The sequence below is a fragment of the Jaculus jaculus genome, chromosome X (assembly GCF_020740685.1).
Source record: "Jaculus jaculus isolate mJacJac1 chromosome X, mJacJac1.mat.Y.cur, whole genome shotgun sequence".
Classification (NCBI taxonomy): domain Eukaryota; kingdom Metazoa; phylum Chordata; class Mammalia; order Rodentia; family Dipodidae; genus Jaculus; species Jaculus jaculus.
The window spans coordinates 14,577,063-14,595,768 of record NC_059125.1 but is presented as its reverse complement, the minus strand read 5'-3'; the positions used below and the strand labels follow the sequence as shown (position 1 = coordinate 14,595,768).

Below are 18,706 nucleotides of genomic sequence, written 5' to 3'. Positions count from 1 at the left end.
GTGTTGTATGTATATCTGCCTGGTATTTACATGGGTTCTGGGGATATGAACTCCTATACTCATGCTTGTGTGTCTAGTGCTTTATCCATTTAGCTCCCCCCCCGAATCACCCAGACTGTCTTTTTTGTTCTTTCAGTTTTTCAAGGTAGTCTCTTGCTTTAGCACAGGCTGACCTGGAATTCACTATGTAGCTCAGGCTGACCTAGAATTCACAACAATCCTCCTACCTTTGCCTCTGAGTGCTGGTATTTAAAAAAAGGCATGCAAGCTGGGCATAGTGGTGCACGCCTTTAATCCCAGAACTTGGGAGGCAGAGATAGGAGAATTATTGTGAGTTCCAGGCCACCCTGAGAATACATAGTGAATTCCAGGTCAGCCTGAGCTCGAGTGAGATACTACCTCAAAAAACTAAAAAACTTAAAAAAAAAAAAGCATACACACCCACTCATGGCTAAGACTTAATACAATGTCAGGAAAACTTTCTATTCCAATTATCATCTAAAGGGAGAAATATGAAGCTCACTATTTAAGGTCTGGGTGGCTGAACATAGACTTGGAAAGTAGTCATAGATGGGATTTAATATCTACATAACTGTCTGGACTATTTACAAGATTTAAGGATTTCTCCCATCCAATATTCAATTTGTTTGTAGAACATCAAAGTCAGTCTAGAAATAGTAATGCAAGTTACAGTCAAATTTTGAGGAAACAACGCATCTGTGTGTAGAGTGCTTTTCTCAACTGAGTGAAGCTGCCTTGTTAGCCCAGAGAGACACTGATGAGATGAGATGTGAAAAGCAGTAAGCTTGATGTCATGTAACCATGGTCATGTGAGGAAATAAGAACACACTAGCCTTGAAGGGCATGGCATCATTACCACCTAGAACTTCTTCACTGGGAGCTATCCAGTTTCCAACATTCGAAGTACACTATATACAAAAAGGTATGCAATGAAATGGCCGTGTTGGAATGAAGGCTGCCCCTTGCTCTTGTTGTCATGGCAAATCCACAATGCAAGTCTGGCATTGGTGCTCCAAGCCACTAAGCCAAAACATTTGAATGTCAGCCTGCTGTGGCTTCAAGGATGATCATGAAAAAAGTATATGTTACGTACCAACTTGCCAAATAAATTTCCTATTGCCTTCTGCTGGTGTCCAGTGCAGCGGGGCCCACTCACTCACCTGGTGATCACCTATTCCCTCTTTGAAGCTGCAGTAGAAATGCTGAAGTCCCTGGTGTTCACGGTAAGTGCACACAAACTGTTTAACTAAATTGATTGATTCCTTAGAAATGGTACAATTTTTATTGCCTTCTAGCTGTATGACTAGACACAGCCTCAGTTTTATTTCACCTAGCCTTGTTTTGCATCTTTTAGTACGTACTATTGCCTGTTACTTTACAAGTAACCGTGTCATAGAATCCTCATGAAACTTTTCTGAGAGAAGAACTTTCAATACTCCCATTAGACAGATGATGAATTGGAAGCTCCGAGAAGCTTGTGTCATTTGTTGTAGTCATGGGGGCGGCTTGGATTTGAATCCAAGCAGTATGCATCCAAGACCAGCTTAACCTGTTCACTTCATTTATTCTCCAGCTAAGCCTGGTTACCTCTTCATCTGAGTCTTAATGTCTTCACCTATAACACCAATGCCAATTCTATCACCGTTGCAGAATTGTCCTAATAACAACAGAATAAAGCTCAAGGCTAAAAAGATGGTTCGGTGGGTAAATGATGTGCCATGCAAGCTTGAAGATCTTAACTGAGATCCTGTCGTGTAGCAGATTCCTCAGAATGGAAATCTTCCCTCCTAAAGAGAGGACGGGGGCTCTGGGAATTCAGGAAGTCAAGTCTGGAAGAGCTGAAACTTAAAAGGGCACATGACAACTCCTCAAGATTATAGGAATAATTAAGGGCAGACTTTGAGCAATGTTAATTAGAAATTGAGAGATGGTTGAACAGACAAGGCACTTGCCTGCAGAGCCTAATGACTCAAGTTCAATTCCCCAGTGCCCACATTAAGCCAGCTACAAAACAAGGCATGTGCATCTGGATACCATTTGCAGTGGCTAGGGGCCCTGGTTTACCCATGCTCTCTGTCTGTCTCTCTTCTATTGCTTTCTGCTTGCAAATAAATAAATAAATAAAAATATTTTTTAAGCTGGGCGTGGTGGTGCACACCTTTAATCCCAGCACTTGGGAGGCAGAGGTAGGAGGAGCGCTGTGAGTTTGAGGCCACCCTAAGACTACATAGTGAATTCCAGGTCAGCCTGTGCTAGAGACCCTACCTCTGGAAAGAAAAAATAAATAAATAAAGCTAGATGTGGTGCCGCATACCTTTAGTCCCAGCACACAAGAGGCAGAAATAGGAGGATTGCTGTGAGCTTGAGGCCACCTTGAGACTACATAGTGAATTCTAGGTCAGCCTGGGCTGGAGTGAGACCCTATCTGGAAAAAAGAAAAAGAAAGAGAGAGGAAGGAAGGAAGGGAGAGAAAAGAAATTGAAACATTCCTTCCTGCAGGGAGGAGGGAAGCTCAGGAACTCAGATGTCAACAAGTCTGGAAAAATGTTGTGACACCTCTCTCTAAGGTTATATGAAGGTCAAACAACTGCTTGGGGACAAGACTCTCAGATTGCCTGTAAATCTGAAAGCCATATAGTGTGCTCAAGGCCCTCTAACCAGCAAAGCTGTGGGCAAGTTATTTAATGTGCTCCAGAGATGCAGCCTCCGTGAGTCATCACCTATGCTGCGGTGGGCAGGTGCCTTTGAGTCATCCATTGCTCCTGTAAGCAATGCCTTTCCCTGTTCTGTTGGTAACTCCAATAAATTCATTGGTTAACCAAACTATCATCTGGGCCCTACATAAAATGTCATGTGTCACAGGGGAGGTGGAATGAGGAGGATTCCTGGGGCTCCCTGGCCAGCCAGTCTAGCCTAATTGGTAAGCACTAGGCCAATAAGAATCCTATCTCCAAATAAAAAGGGTGATATTACTTGAGGAATAGCACCTAAGGTCATCTTCTGATCTGCACATGCACACATATGCACATGTATCAGCACACATGTGTGCTCACACACATATGAACACATATACAGTGTGCACACACACAATTGCAAAAAGATAACTGATGAGAATTCTACAAAGACTACAAACTACTAATTGTTATCTCTCTTAGCATAATTTTCATTACCCATCAACCACCATTTAACTAAAATAAATAAGCAAGAAACATTAGAAATTCTACATTGAGAAGAATTATACTTTCCTCCAAAACCAAAAAACTGGCCAGACGTGGTGGCACACACCTTTAATCCCAGTACTTGGAAGGCAGTGGTAGGAAGATCACCGTGAGTTTGAGGCCACCCTGAGACTACATAGTGAATTTCAGCTCAGTCTGGACTAGAGTGAGGCCTTATTTTGAAAATCAAAACACATAACAACAACAAACTCCTTTTTCTGGTTCAAAAGGCTAGCTATAGCAAAGGACTTGTAATAATCTCCAAAGTATCATAGCTATTGTCACCTAAACACTTCTCTCTCCCTTCTCCCTTGACATCTAGGTCTCAGAGTAATAGCTGGTTTAACTGAAAAAAACGAAATTATCAGTAATGCAAGCTGAATAATCCAGTTCTCATACATACTTCAGCTCCTGTGGGTGATATGAACTAACCTGTTTCCAGGATCTACAGAAAGAAAAACAGTTGTTATTACATGAGGCCACACAACTCAATTTACTCCCTTTTTCCAAAGACTCCTTAGACTCAGCATTCTCTTTTGGGGTCCATCAGCACATCACTCAAGAAGTGGTTTCTCACATTCTTTTTAGTTATAATGGTTCCTTATGATCTCTGACTATTTAATGGCTCTGATGAGAAATGGCTAGGAAAATGTTCCTGATTGTAAGTAGTTTTTAAAATCTCTACCTCTTCTGAAAAGCAATCTCTCTAATAGCTTCTCTGTGCCTACTTCCAAAGTTAATAATCAGGACATGGAATTTCCATGGTAACCAATCTCAGAAAATCCCACAGCTAGCTGCTGACTCCTCTACTGACTCAGAACTATTACTGCCTCTCCACTTTCTACATCTTCAGAGAAAGACTGTGAAGTACACTGTGCCTGAACACTATGGAATTGGAATCCTAACTTTGTTATATTGAAAACATTATCCAGAAACAATATTTGGTACTCTTTCTGAAAGTAACAATTGTTACCTTTCTTCTCTGGTTGAAAGAAATTCAGATCTTCACACTTATCCTTCCAAAGTACACAATTCAATTATTTTCACTATACCAAGAATGTTGGACAACCATCACCTGCATCGGGTATTTGATTATGTTAATTACCCTCACAAGAAATGACACCCATTAAGTGATGTGTCTCACTTAGAAGAATGTTTTGAGCACTTACACATGTGGGTGTGGCATGTATCAGCTCTTCACTTCATTTAGTTGCTGAATAATCTTCCATTGTGTGGATAAGGCACATTTTATGAAGCCACCCATCAGTTATGAGTAGTTGGGTTGTTTCCACCACGTGCACACATTATGAATGATATCATTCTAACATTTTAGTATGGACATATGTTTTAATTTCTCTTGGGTATATTACCAGGAATAGAATTGCTGGAACATAACATTTTGAAGAATTGCCAAATGGCTCTTTAAGACTGCTGTACTCTTCTATATGTCTACCAGCAGTGGATAAGAATTCTAATTTTTTCACATCCTTGTTAACACTTTCTGTTATCTATCTTTTAAATTATAGCTAGCTGAGTGGTACCTCATAATCATTTTGACTTGAATTTCCCTAGTAGATAATGAAAACATCATTGTTACCAGATAATACAATAACTAATTTTGGGATTTTCACATAGTACATTCCATGTCTTTTGCCAATTATGACATTTATAATCATAACCTCACTCTATATTGTTATATTTTTATTTATTTTTTTCAATAATTTTATTTATTTTTGCTGGCAGACACACACACACACACAGAGAGGGAGAGAGAGAGAGAGAGAGAGAGAGAGAGAGAGAGAGAGAGAGAGAGAGAATATGGATGTACCAGGGCCTGTAGCCACTGCAAACAATGAACTCCTGGTGCATGCACCACCACTTTGCACATCTGGCTTTATATGGATACTGGGGAACTGAACTGTAGTCATTGGGTTTTGCAGGCAAGTGCATTAACTGCTGAGCCATCAGGAAACATTAAAACAAGACATAATATGACAGAAGGATCTGGGAGAAACAATGTCACCACACAGACTACCTCAGTTCTTGGCCATATTCTGATATGAAGCAAACTTCCCTTATGTGAGTACGAAATTAGAAGAATCACGATTTCAGGATGGAACATACATTCCTGGTTCTGTATTTCCTGAGTATGTCACGAAATATGCCAGAACCAAATTTTATTTGTTTAAATATAGCTGTAAAGCACAGGTGTAGTCTTCTGAAATAGACATGGATATAAGTCACCAAAAAAAAAAAAAAAAAAGTAATAGTGACAAAAATAAAATCACCTCTGCAGAAAACTTTCCATTTACTGATGAAATTTATAGCATGATGCTCAAAACCCAGCCTGGCATATATTTCACCATCTTACCATTCACACTCAATTCCTAGTAAATTTCACGAAGTTCTTCTAGCATACTATTTTCTCTCTTAAACAGAGCTTTCCTGTGAGAGTGCTATTCTTTTTTTATGCAAAAGGCCTCATCATTTACTAGTCCTGTCAAATTAAGAATCAATAGAGAGCTGGAGAGATGGCTTAGCGGTTAAGCGCCTGCCTGTGAAGCCTAAGGACCCCGGTTCGAGGCTCGGTTCCCCAGGTCCCACGTTAGCCAGATGCACAAGGGGGTGCATGTGTCTGGAGTTCGTTTGCAGAGGCTGGAAGCCCTGGCGCGCCCATTCTCTCTCTCTCCCTCTATCTGTCTTTCTCTCTGTGTCTGTCGCTCATAAATAAAAAATGACCAAAAAAATTAAAAAAAAAAGAATCAATAGAAATCCTAGCAGTGGGAATCTCCTTCCTTCCCTTTAATCAACTTCTGGAGGCTGCTACATTCTTTAGCTTCTATTTCCTTCCTCCATCTTCAAATCCAGCACTATAGCATCTTCAAAATCTCTCCCTCTTTCTCCTTCTTGTCTTCCTCTTTCCCTTTCTTTCTCTCCTTCTGTCTCTTCTTCACTCTCTCCCCTCTTTCCTTTAGTAACTAACCATTCTTTCCTCTTATAAGGAGCATTGGTATTGCAATGGTTCCACCCAGATTATCCACAATAATGACATAGGCAAAGTTCCTTTGTCATACAAGGTAAATATGGACATCTTTGGGATAGGGCATTATTCCATTGATCACAGGCTTCCAGTGGCTCAGCACTCTAAACAAGTGTGGAAACATTGATTCAAAATGACTTCTTTCAGGTGCTGAAGAGATTTCTCAATAGCTAAAAGTCCTTTCTTGCAAAGCCTGGTAGCCCAAGTTCAATCCCCTGGTACTCAGGTAAAGTCACATGCGCAACATGGAACATACATCTCGAGTTCATCTGCAGCACGAAGAAGCCCTAGCATGCCCATTCCCTCATTCATTCCCCCCCCTCTCTCTTTCTCTCTTTCTCTCATAAATAAATGCATAGTATTTTTAAAAAGCATAAACAAATCAATAGTCCTTCTCCTTTCTAAAATAAATACTGCCTTCATAGTCTGTAAGCACTTTGAAGTTCCAGGCCTGTTTCCTCCACATACATCCCCCATGCTCCAATCTACAACTGGCACTCAGTAACTAATAATGGTCTAGCTGAGTAGTCAAATGAGTTTTGTTAGACCAGAGTTTCAGAGAGAAAGGGAGGAAGTGGTCTAACTTTATATTGCAAACAGCCCTGAAATGACTACCTAATTCAGTTAAGATTTCATTCCATACACAGTGATATCCATCAGAGGTTTATGATCAGGGGTTAACATGATTATAATTATGTCCAAGGTAAAAACAGGATCAACTGAAGGCAAGATGACCAAGCAGGGGGCACAAAAATCAAAGACAGAATAAGGCTATGTCAATGAGAATGAAAAGCTGGGGAGTGATAAAAGGACTCAGACACACTTCGTTCAGATTCTTTCCAGAATGGAAGAAGTAAATACTACATGATTTGACAAGTCACTTTAGAAAGAGAAGACAGAGCTGGAGAGCTGGCTTAGCGATTAAGGCACTTGTATGAAAAGCCAAAGGATGCAGGTTGGATTACCCAGTACACACATAAGCCAGATGCACAAGGTGGAGCGTGCATCTGGAGTTCATTTACAATGGCTGAAGGCCCTGGCATGACTATTATTTCTCCCTCTCTCTCTCTTTCTCTCCCTCTCTCTCTCTCTCTCTCTCATAAATAAATAAAATATTTTTTTTTTAAAGAGAGAAGACAAAGAAAAGAAGTGTAGCACTAAAGCCATCCTGGCCTGGTAACATTAAGCAAGCAGAAGAATGGTTGATACCAACCAAATTAATTCATATGGAGAGTATGTTCAGAGGGATTCTACTGGTACTGCTGCAGATCTGCAGAATCTGAGGAGTCCAGTGGTCATCCTGAACAGATTTCTGGCAGTAAATCAGAAAATACATGGCACATACTTTTTATTTTATTAAACCATAAATGATAAAGAAACCAGGCTGGGGGATATCAGCAGGTAAAAGCTTGCCACAAGCATGAGGGCCTGAGACACATGTCTTTAACTGCAGTTTTATGGGAAGCAGAGACCTGATAAACACTACAGCTTGCAAAAACACCAGCACTATATTTAAAGAGGAACACAGTCTCAAAGAAATGTGCAGATGAACAATAGAGGAAGGATACCTAAAATTCTCCTCTGCCCCGTGTGTGCCTGAGAGCCTGTCTACACACATATATATACACCACCACTACCACCACCACCACCACCACCACATCACACCACACAGAATACTACACATACCAATAAAAAAGAAGAAAATCATGTCATTTGCAAGAAAATAGATGGATCCAGATGTTTACATGTTGAGAAACTAGGTTAGACACAGAACTGTAAGTATCATATGTTTTCTTTTATATGTTACACATAAAGGAGAAAAATTGACCTGGAAATAGAGGATGGAATTTTAGGGAAGGGAACGAGGACCTGGGGGAATGGGAGTAAGAAAAAGGCAAGACAAGACAATAAAGAGAGAGGGCATGATCAAAGACCAAGTCATACATTATATAAATGTCACAGTGGAACCCATAAATCTGTACAATCAATGTGAGTGGGTAATTTTAATGCTAAAGATGAAACCTTTTAAGAGATATCTTAAAATTTGGAGAACTTTCAGAGAAATGCTTCAATCAGTAAAAGGGATTAAAAAAAAAAAAGAAGAAAGAAAGAAAGAAAAGATTGCCAAGCTAGAAGCTAGGCATGATAGTACAAACTTTTAATCTCGGCACTCAGAAGACAAGGTAGGATTGCCTTGAGTTCAAGGCTAACTTGAGGCTATATTGTGAATTCCAGGCCAGCTTGGACTACAACAAGACCTTACATCAAAAAAAAAAAAAAAAAAAAAGAGAAAAAGAGATTGTCAAATATTATGTATTCAGTGGAGAACAAAACTAATACTAGTCACTTATGTTTTTCAGAATTTTGGCACTTTATTTTGATAGCCAGTAAGTACTTAAGGGTGGCTCTGCATTCATTATCTGAGTTTGAGCTGTTTAACATTTTCGGTTTCTCTCTAAAATGTAAAGTATAGAGGACCAGCCTTCAAATCCCAACATTCTGGTGCAAGTTAAACTGCCAGCCATCTGAGCAATTGATTGTTAAAGTCAAAAATTACCTTCAAAATGAATTGTAGCAAAGACATAGTTCAAAAAAGAGAAACTATAAAGAATTAATAACATCCTAATGTGAAATTACTTCATGCATTATGCTGATTTTATGCATAATTTTTAATTTCCTGCTTAAAACTGTCTTACTCTAATTATTTCCTCTTTGGTAATGATGAGCTTCTATTTTTATCACAATGTTCCTCTATGTTACAATTTAAATTTCAACTTAAGTTTTAATTCCAGTTTCCATCATTATATATTTACTATTCAATTCTTACACACACACACACACACACACACACACACACACATCATATTTTTTCATATCCCTGATACCTATTGAAAGGCAATTTTTTTCCGATTCAATGTCAAGCACGACATATATCAGGTAAAAAGGAAATAGCGGAGTAATTACATAGGCATGAGAGAAACCCATGCTAGCATTCAGTTTCTTATATGCAGAGTGTCTCAACCTTTCCACTATCAGCATTTGGAGGATACATCTTTGTTATGGGAAGGTTATCCTGTGCCTGAAAGCACCTCTGTTAGCTATCTGTCACATTCCAATAGCATCTCTCTCTTCATTCCACCAATCAAAAATGTACCCAAGCCAGGCATGGTGGCAGACACCTTTAATCCCAGCACTTGGGAGGCAGAGGTAGGAAGATCACTGTAAGTTTGAGGCCACTCTAAGACTACAGAGTGAATTCCAGGTCAGCTTGGGCTAGAGTGAGACCCTACCTCAATAAAACAAATAATAATAATAATAATAATAATAATAATAATGCATCCATGGGCTGGAGAGATGGCTTAACACTTAAGGCATTTGCCTGCAAAACCTAAGGAACTATGTTCTACTCTCCAGGTCACACATAAGCCAAACACACAAAAGGTGATGCAAGTGCACAAGGTCTCACATGCGCACCAGGTGGCACACATTTCTGGGGTTCAATTATAGTGGGCTGAGGCCCTGGTGCACCAATTCTCTCTCTCTCTCTCTCCCGTGTGTGCTCTCACTCTCACTCTCTCACATTGGAAAAAAAAAAAAAAAAGCCCAGTCTATTTGGCTTGCCTCAAAAAAGTAAAAAAATAAAATAAAATGCAGCCATACATTGCCAAATACTCCTTGGTGTGTAATAACTCTCTGTCCAGCCCATTACAGGCTGGTCTAGAACTTGATAGCACAGGGTGGGCTTTAAGAATACAGAGATGAGTGAGAGTTCTGTTTTCCAGGACATCCAGCAGTTCTAAGAAAAGCATTTGTAGGAAATTCAGAAGTACTGTGTTTCTAAATCAATTTTCATTTGTTGACAGGATGCTTGGCATGGTGTCCCCATGATGTGAAAATCCTCCTCTTAGTTTCTGCTCTCTGCTTATTTCATGCTTCTGAGTCATACACTCTCAAACACATATGTGATCATGTAAGAACTTCAGGATATAAAATCAACAAGTTTCCCCATTTTTCACAGAAGAGCTCTTCATTTCTACCACTAACCTCTTTGGCCCAGTGATTCACCCTTGTGGGACTACCTCTAACATTGTAGGGTGTCTAGCTACTTACCTGGCCTCCCCATTAGCTTCCAGTAGAAATTCTCCTATGGTAAACAAAAAGTACTCCACCTAAGATGTACATGCCTAAATCCTTGGAACCTCTGAGTGCATCATAGCAAAGGGGAAATAAATTTTCAAATGCAATTAAGGTTTCTAATGAGATGGACTTAAAATAGTGACATTATTCTGGATTAACCTTACCTTGAACAAAAGGAAAAAGAATTGGTGGAAGACACAATAGATGGAGTGGGATACAGGCTGTCCCATTCTGACTACTGCAGGTGAGTGAGGTTCACTGCAAGCTACTACATGGATGGGCACACACATGGGCTTGCACCACACACACACATGCACACACATGCACACGTGCACACACACACACATACACACACAAAAGTCAGAGGGAGAAATGACTATGGAAGAAAGAGAAAAGAGATACCATGGCCAGCTTTGAAGATGGACTCAGAAGTTAGAGGATGAAGTCAAGGCCATCCTTCGCTACATAGCAATTTCAAGGCCAACCTGACCCACATGAAACCCTATGTCAATAAAGCATGAAGGAAGAAGGCTGTTGGGAAAGGAATCCAACACCTTGAATTAAGCGTAGTGAGACCCATTGAGATTTCTGATCTCCAGAAGTGTAAGAAAATGATAATTTGTGTTGCTTTAAGCTACTGTTTCTGACAGGAAACACTATCATTACCTAAATGTCTTCAGACTTTTCTCAATATATCGTGAGGACAAAGTCACCTCCAGGCTGAGAAGCACTATTCTGTCCAACATGGAGACAGCCCTCTTCCAAAGTGCACAGCAGGGCTCTTTAAGACCATCCAACAGATATCATCCCCATAAACTTCTCACTTCCTAAACAGACCTCATATTTTCACCTCTTTAAATTGCTAGGGGCTCCCTGGAGGGTGGGAATATGCTTTGGCCTTCCTGTAATCTGTGCCCATAATTATTCCTCACCATGAGCCTGATATCTGCTTTCAACAGCTTACTACATCAAAAGCTCTGGACTAACCCATCTTCCAAGCACATTATTACACATAAATCCTATGATTCTGCTTCGTTGGAACAATGTATTTCCACTCTTCTTTCTCCTCTGGAAAAGGCTTCTTTTCTCCTTGTAAATGGTAGTCATCCTTAGAGATCAAGTTTAAATGCTCCCTAAACAGTGAAGGCCTATAAGACCATCGCACAAAATAGAGTGAATCATCATTTACCCAACTCTGGTCCCTCATGGTGCTGATCCTTCTACATGAATAGGTTGCCCCTTCATTAAACTGGGAGTCCTTAAGTGCTGATCCAATATTAGAGCTTTCCTGGTATCTACAGCAATAATTCTGCTCAAGTAAAGTCTGTGAGCCACATGTGGTGGTACACATTTTTATTTAATCCCAGCACCCGGGAGGCAGAGGTAGGAGAATGGCTATGAGACAGAGGCTAGCCTGGGACTACACAGTGAGTTCCAGGTCACCCTAGGTTAAAGTGAGACCCTACCTCCAAAAAAAAGAAAGGTATGTGATATGAAGGAAAGTACAGAAGCAATGTATATAGGAGTATTATGTTCATTATGGATGGCCAATGCTGGCCAACTCTTAATCAACTATGGGCATAATACCTGGTCTGGTCTACAAGAAATAGTATTTCAGCATTGAAATGACGGGTCTTATTCAGGATCACAGGCAGGGGCAATGCGTGGCCGCTAAGGATACAGGTTGGTACCCATGTACTGATGTGTCACCATGCCATGTGCCCATGAATCCAATTTGGGTAAAGAGGTGCTGGAGCACATTGGAAGGAGATATTAACAGAGTCATTCCTGTGTGAGTCTAATACCTCTCAGGTTTAGGCCATAAAATGACCATTTGTGAGCATGAGTACTAAGGCTGTGTGTATTTAGGAGAGTCTTGAGAACGTCCTATTGCCAATTTAGTTTAAAATCACAGAATTTTCTCAGAGAACTAAGTGGAAATTGATGCACTCTATCATTGGCTAAACCTGAAAGTAAATTATCAGGGTTTCCCATGAATTCAGGACAGGAGAAACAGAAACTGTGAACAAACCTTAATAGGCACGTGGAGTTTGCCAAAATGGTTTCAGAAGGGTCTTCTTGGGTTAAGAATAAGAGGAAGGCCCCAGAGACAAGTTAGGTCAGCTGACAGCCCTTCTGTAGATTAAGATATCTGCTACATGTGCCTATAGAAGTTGCACTCAACTTCACTAATGCTGTGATTCTCAGCTGGGGTGAGGTTTTCCCCCTGGGTGTACTCAGCATTATCTATTTATAGTTTTTCTCATCATTCTGAGAGAAAAAAATACTATAGGCATCTGGTAAGTAGAGGCACAGGGTGCTGCTCAACATCCTGCAAAACCCAGGAAAGCTCCCACAGCAAAGAATCATACGGTCCCACATGTTAATAGAGCCAAGATTGACTGAGAAATCCTGAGCCAGAACCAGGAGCAAAAGTGCAAAAGCCAAGCAGCATAAACCAAATCTCCCCTCCAGGGCCTCGCAGGAACTGTGCAATGCTCTCATTTGCCAGACTTTTGACATCACTAATAGAGTCTCTTTTAGGACAAAAGACTCAGCCAGCTTCCAAGTGAGGATAGGCAGTGCCCAATAGGATGAATTTTCTTGGTTCTTGAAAGGGTTCCAGGGTCGTCGACCTTTGAAAGGTAATCCAGATCATTAAATTCCAGACCCAGGGGTTACCTTAGGATATCTTGGCTTCCACTAAACAAAACTAACATTGGGCTCACATGCCAGGATTCCACCCAATCACTCTATATCTGTCTCTGGCATTAAGAAATTCCAACTTCTACCCACTTATATATGTAAATCTTTTTAAGAGAAAATATTGTTCTTTTGCTAAATGGCTATGTACTTCATTTTAACTATGCCAAAATGTGAAAGTCATGATAGATGAGCACCATCCAGACTGTCCAGGCTCTCTACAGAGCGTTCTGAAGCCACCCAGTAGTACTGCAGCTCAGATACCTATGTTTGCATTATGAGATTCTAATGAGTTAGAAGATAATTTGTAACAAGTAAAATTAAGAGTCTCACAACTTTTGGTCACAGCAAAAAAAAATTAATAATAACATCTGTATACAATACTGCAAATATGATAGCTGCTATAATAAGAAGTAGGAACATTTTTAATGATGCCATTGGCTTTAAACACGAATGTCAGTGGCTATTGAATCCCATAACGTGGCTTACTTTTTTAAAATTTTATTTATTGTTTGTTTGGTTTTGATTTTTCGAGGTAGGGTCTCACTCTGGTCCAGGCTGACCTGGAATTAACTCTGTAGTCTCAGGGTGGCCTTGAACTCACGGTGATCCTCCTACCTCTACCTCCCGAGTGCTGGGATTAAAGGCGTGCGCCACCACGCCCGGTTTCAACATGGTTTACTTTTGAATCCTCTCTCTCTCTTCCTCTATCCCTTCATTTCACGTAGTGCCAATTAATCTGATAATGTGTGCTTCTGAAGCTGGGCGAAAATCCAGTGAGAATCTAACACTTTCTCTTTCTAATATGAAGCCTGCTGGTTTGGAGGTAGCATGTGTATCTGCCTGACCTTTTCTTTCTATGGGCAGCACAGTCAGGACCACTTGTGTTTTTGTTTGCTTGTTTGTTTGTTTGTTTGTTTATCACAATCCATACCCCACACAGCAATATCAGTTACTTTCACACAGTAACTAGCATTAATATGTGATGCTAATATTTCTGATAAATAGCATTGATTTTTTTTTCTATAAGGTGGCTTATTAAAGTGAAGTCTAACAGCTATCCAAACAGAGATTAGTATGATCTTGGAAGCTATTTTCAAACTGTTTTGTTTGGTTGTGTTTCCTTTATTTAACCTAAATCTCCAACAATTGCACAGTATTTCATTTCATTTCTGTAATTCTAACTGCACTTTAAGCTATTTAATTACAATTGGTGGGATCTGCCTTCCTTTATGGGAACAAACCCAAGACAAACCTATAGAATTTGTGGACTGAAAGGAAAAGGGTTTGGTCATTTTTAAGCCAACTACCGTTTATTCTCGAAATGCATGCTACTTTCAAAATACCCATCAAACACAGTTCCCCAGTTGCTCTAGTCTCCATTCTGAACCAGAAAGCAAACATTTTAAGGGTGCCAAATACCTGCCTCTGGGTCCCCTATTTATTAGTGATTCTTGACCAGTGCCTATACCACTATTAATTGTTCTTAGTGGAATTTGGAAATATTTTCATATTTCATACCCTTACAAAAAGTTTTCAGTGCAAAAGATTTCTGAAATTATTGTTTTGGAACAAAACACTAACAACAACAACAACAAAAAAAATGGGTAGTTCTAATGGTTATTTCATCCTGCCACACACAAAACCCCAAACTCAGCATTCTTTAGAATAATGTTCTTGAATTCTGTATAACAAACCCGATGGTATATCAAAGTATATTTTGTCTTATCATTGCTAAGAGCTCAACAATAAATCATTTGAGTTCCTAAAAGTATGCACATTGGGTGAGTAGATAAGACGACCCTTTGAAATCAACTGCAGCACCTAGAGGAAACCAGAACACCATCTCTTCCTCCAATTCCCTTGACAGGACATACACTGGACAAGTCCCTAAGGTTGTCCCATTTCCAGGCACCATTCACTTAGCCTAAGTAAAACAGCTACACAAGGAAATCCGTCAGCGGGCGCCTCGCTATATAAATGTGATGGACTTTAAAAACAGTCGCTTATGAGACACATGGTGCCGGTCCCTACCTCGGACTTCCACACCACGTAGGGGTGGCCACGACTGTTGGATGGAGTCTGGAACTTTTTCTGCTGGAGCCATCTCCTGGGAGAAGCGAAGATTCCGTTGGGGCCTCCCCCAGAAGAGCAAAGGATGCTGGCAGCGCTGCGGCCACCGGTGGTCCCAGCCAGGACAGAAGGCAGGTCCCACGCCATGCTCTTCTTGAGACCCCCACGACCCAGGGGGACCTCGTAGTCAAAGTGAAAACTGCCCGATGGCGATTTTTCTTGCGGGGTGCTGGGCGTGGAAAAGGATGAACATAGAGGTCTGGGTGGCGGGAACCGGGTAGCACGGGATTGAGGACTCCGGGGAGAAGATGCTGATCGGGGACCAAGACTCTCGGCTAAGAGCTGCGGACAGTAGAGGCGGCCAGTTGTGGACCCCCAGACGCTGCCTTCGGTGCCCCTGTCACCGCCGCAGCCGCCAATCAGGGCTGGGTCCAAGCTGCGGGTCTGGCGCAGCTTCCTCTTGGAGACTCCCTTGGCTGAGGCCGCACTGCCCGAGGTTGGCGAGGAACAGGAGAACACGCTGTGGAGCAAGCTCTGTGCGGACATCTCGGCGGTGCTCAGTTCTGAGGGTGCCTTCTTGCCCCCTTCTAGAACGCTACAGGCTTGGAGCTGGGAAACGAAAGCTCTGGAAAAGCTGCCAGGCGACACAGCTGGAAGTGCACTGCCCGGCTCATGCGCCGCCTGCACGCTCCAAGTGTCCCTGCGGGGGTAGAAACAGGAGCTCCATCACCAGCCTTCTAGGAAAAGGAAGCCCAAGTCCTTTTGCAGCTGCTAGAACCTTCTTCAATACTCAAAGAGACTAAGGCAGTAGAAGGAGGAAGGTCAGACGTTTGCTTGGTTCCCAGCTCCGACACGCTAGCGCCACTCCCCCTTTCCAAGCCTAGGCAGGAGACAGTGCGCTCAGGACATTCTCCAGCAAGCTCCTCCTGGCGGCCTGAAGAGTCCTGAGTGCCCCGCAGTAAGCTCACTGGGCTTTTTCCTCGCGTGGTGACAACTTGTTTGGCCACCAGAGCTGAGCGCTCTGGCTACGCCCTAGGTGCACCACCGCCGCGCCCTGGGGTCTGGGTGACACTTGGGGGCTCTGCTGGGTTGTTGCGTCTTCGCTTCGGACTGACGAGACTCAAAGTCGTCTCCTAGCTCAAGGTTCCGGTGGGGTCTCGGTCTTGCCGTAGCGGGACACCGTGCGCGGCGCGCGCCCAGCGCCTTTCAAGAGTTGAGTGACCGTGATGGGGACAGAATCCCCAGGCTGCTCTCAACACGGTTCATAGAGAATCCAGCTCTGGGCTCAACCACAGAGGCGCGGCCGGTGTTCCGCTGTTGAGCGACACTTGATATTCGCAGCTAGTCTTGGTCCCACCCGGGACTGGCGGGGAGATGTCCCCCGCACCCTCGAACAACTGGAATGGGGTAGTTGGGACTGGTAGAGCTGGAGGGACACAGGGCTGGGGTGGAGCCAGGCGCAAGAGAAAGCAGAACGCGAAGTTTTCCAGGCGTCAAACTAGGAACAGTGCTGAGTGGGTAGCTGGGCGCTGCAGAGACCTGGTCTCGAGGAGAAAGTCGTCTGGACGGAAGTATGGACCTCCTCCCCAGCTCCCCTCCCCCAGACCAGGGGCGAGAGAGCTCCACTCACGTTTCTAGAAAGGAAGGGGAGTGTCAGATTGAACCCCACCCACTGGTGTCAGATGGGCAACTCCGGACGGTTTTTTTTGTTGTTGTTACTTAAAAGTCCTGCCTACCCTGCCTCCCTCCCTCCTTCCCCCGCTGCTTTTTTGTTTTGTTTTGAGAAAGGATGGAGATGCAATTCATATGCTGAGGGTCTACTTGGGAATCTACTAAGAAAACAGGAGAGGGGGGGGAGGTGTCCTTGAGTGTAAGGGTCGTGAGCATGTGCATAGATGTGGTCTAGCTAGTAGGTCCTCCCCAGGCCAAAGAAATGTGCTCTCCAGGGTCTGCATCCGACGCTTCTGAGGGCAAGGGCCTGGGTAATTGGAAAGCGCCGGCAAAGTTCCCCGCCTGAAGGTGAATCTGCTTAGTCAATCATTTCAGCAGGGAGCAAACAGAGATTTGGAAAGAAGTGCCTGCATACTTAATGGTTTTTGGGGGTCCTCTTTTCCCAGCTAGGGATGAAGAGAACTATATTCAAGCAAAACCTGACTTGACCACTTCTTGAAGAAAACTTAAGAGACTGAAGTTACAAATACAGATGTTTGACACATGCATTCTTCTTGTGTAAATGTCACAATTTCCCAAGTTTGATTTTGAAAAACTGTACTCCCTGTGACATTTGTTGGATGGTAGATTAATTTATTGTAGCTTAAAAAAATAAGCAAACTAGATAGATCTATTTGTAGGTGTTAGGCTCCAAACAGGAAGCATGTCATTAAATAGAATTAGCAAGAGAATTCATGACTTCTACAAAGGCATGAGACATAACCATCTCTCCCGTAGCCTGCTCCTCTTTGTATATGCAGAAGGCCCTGGGTGCTCCTTCCAGCAGCTTAAATGAGCTACCTGCTGCCTGAAGAGGGAATGAGGTACTAATAATTTTCCATCACATTGCAACTGCCCCTTTTTACTCAACTGGAATGTGCCAAGTAGTTTCAGTGGCTGTAAATCAGCTGGGCTACAAAAGACAAAGTCTTTATGATGGCTTGGTGCCCTACCTGATTAGCCATGCCAAATTACCTTTGAGGGATTGGTGAAATTGTTCTCTTCCTTCCTCTCCACAAATGAATCATAGCAGAAGGAAAGGTAGGTGGGTCTTGCCTGTCCTTTCTTTAGTTACAAAACCTTGTAATGTTTTCCTCATAAGGCAAACACCTAAGGGTAATATCACCAGTACTGAGATACCATTTTATAGGTATGCCTCAATGCATGGGTACACCTCATTGCATGACTATGCCTCATTGCATTTGGGCATACAGGGTAGATGGTTAACAAAGTCACACTTCATGGTACCACTTGTGACTCAACGTGATTGAGCAAATGTCATTTTTAATTCATATAAGGGTTGAAAAATGTAGTCCTGCCATGATTCTGCAGGGCTAATATAAATGCTCTACAGTGGAAGAGGGCAAAAGCACGCATTCTTGGTCATAGATGGAGAGCCAATGATCAAAGGAGCTCTTCTACTGGCACTAGTGATTAAAGCAAACCTGTGCTAGTTAATTCATCATCTTATTTCCAATGGGTTCTGACCATCCATTAGCCTGGAGCTTGCTTCATGGTTGGAAGTAACACATTGTTTGAAATACACTCAAATGTGGCTCAACAATGGGCATGGCTTAAGAAGTATATTATTAGGAGAGATTGTGTGAATATCATAGAGTAGACTTACACAAACCTAGATGGCATAGTTCAACCAATCTCATGACAAGTGTGATGTTGCTGCCAGTGTAACAGCATGCTATTTTATAGCAAACAGTTTTTTTTTTTAATCCAAAATAATGATAAGGGCTCAGAGGTTAAGAGCTTTTCCTGTGCAAGCAATAGGACCTGAGCAGACTGCAAGAGA

The 18,706-nt window shown here is 42.2% G+C and overlaps 1 protein-coding gene across 1 annotated transcript in view; it reads right to left on the bottom strand.

The window, feature by feature from the left end:
- Arhgap6 (Rho GTPase activating protein 6) overlaps window positions 1–16,855 on the bottom strand; it is a 567,756-nt gene extending 550,901 nt beyond the window's left edge. The window contains exon 1 of the mRNA XM_004663700.2: window positions 15,154–16,855. Coding sequence (XP_004663757.1) covers window positions 15,154–15,738 — 585 coding nt within the window. The 5' untranslated portion in view covers window positions 15,739–16,855. The remainder of the gene's footprint in view (window positions 1–15,153) is intronic.
- Window positions 16,856–18,706: the final 1,851 nt, after the last annotated feature.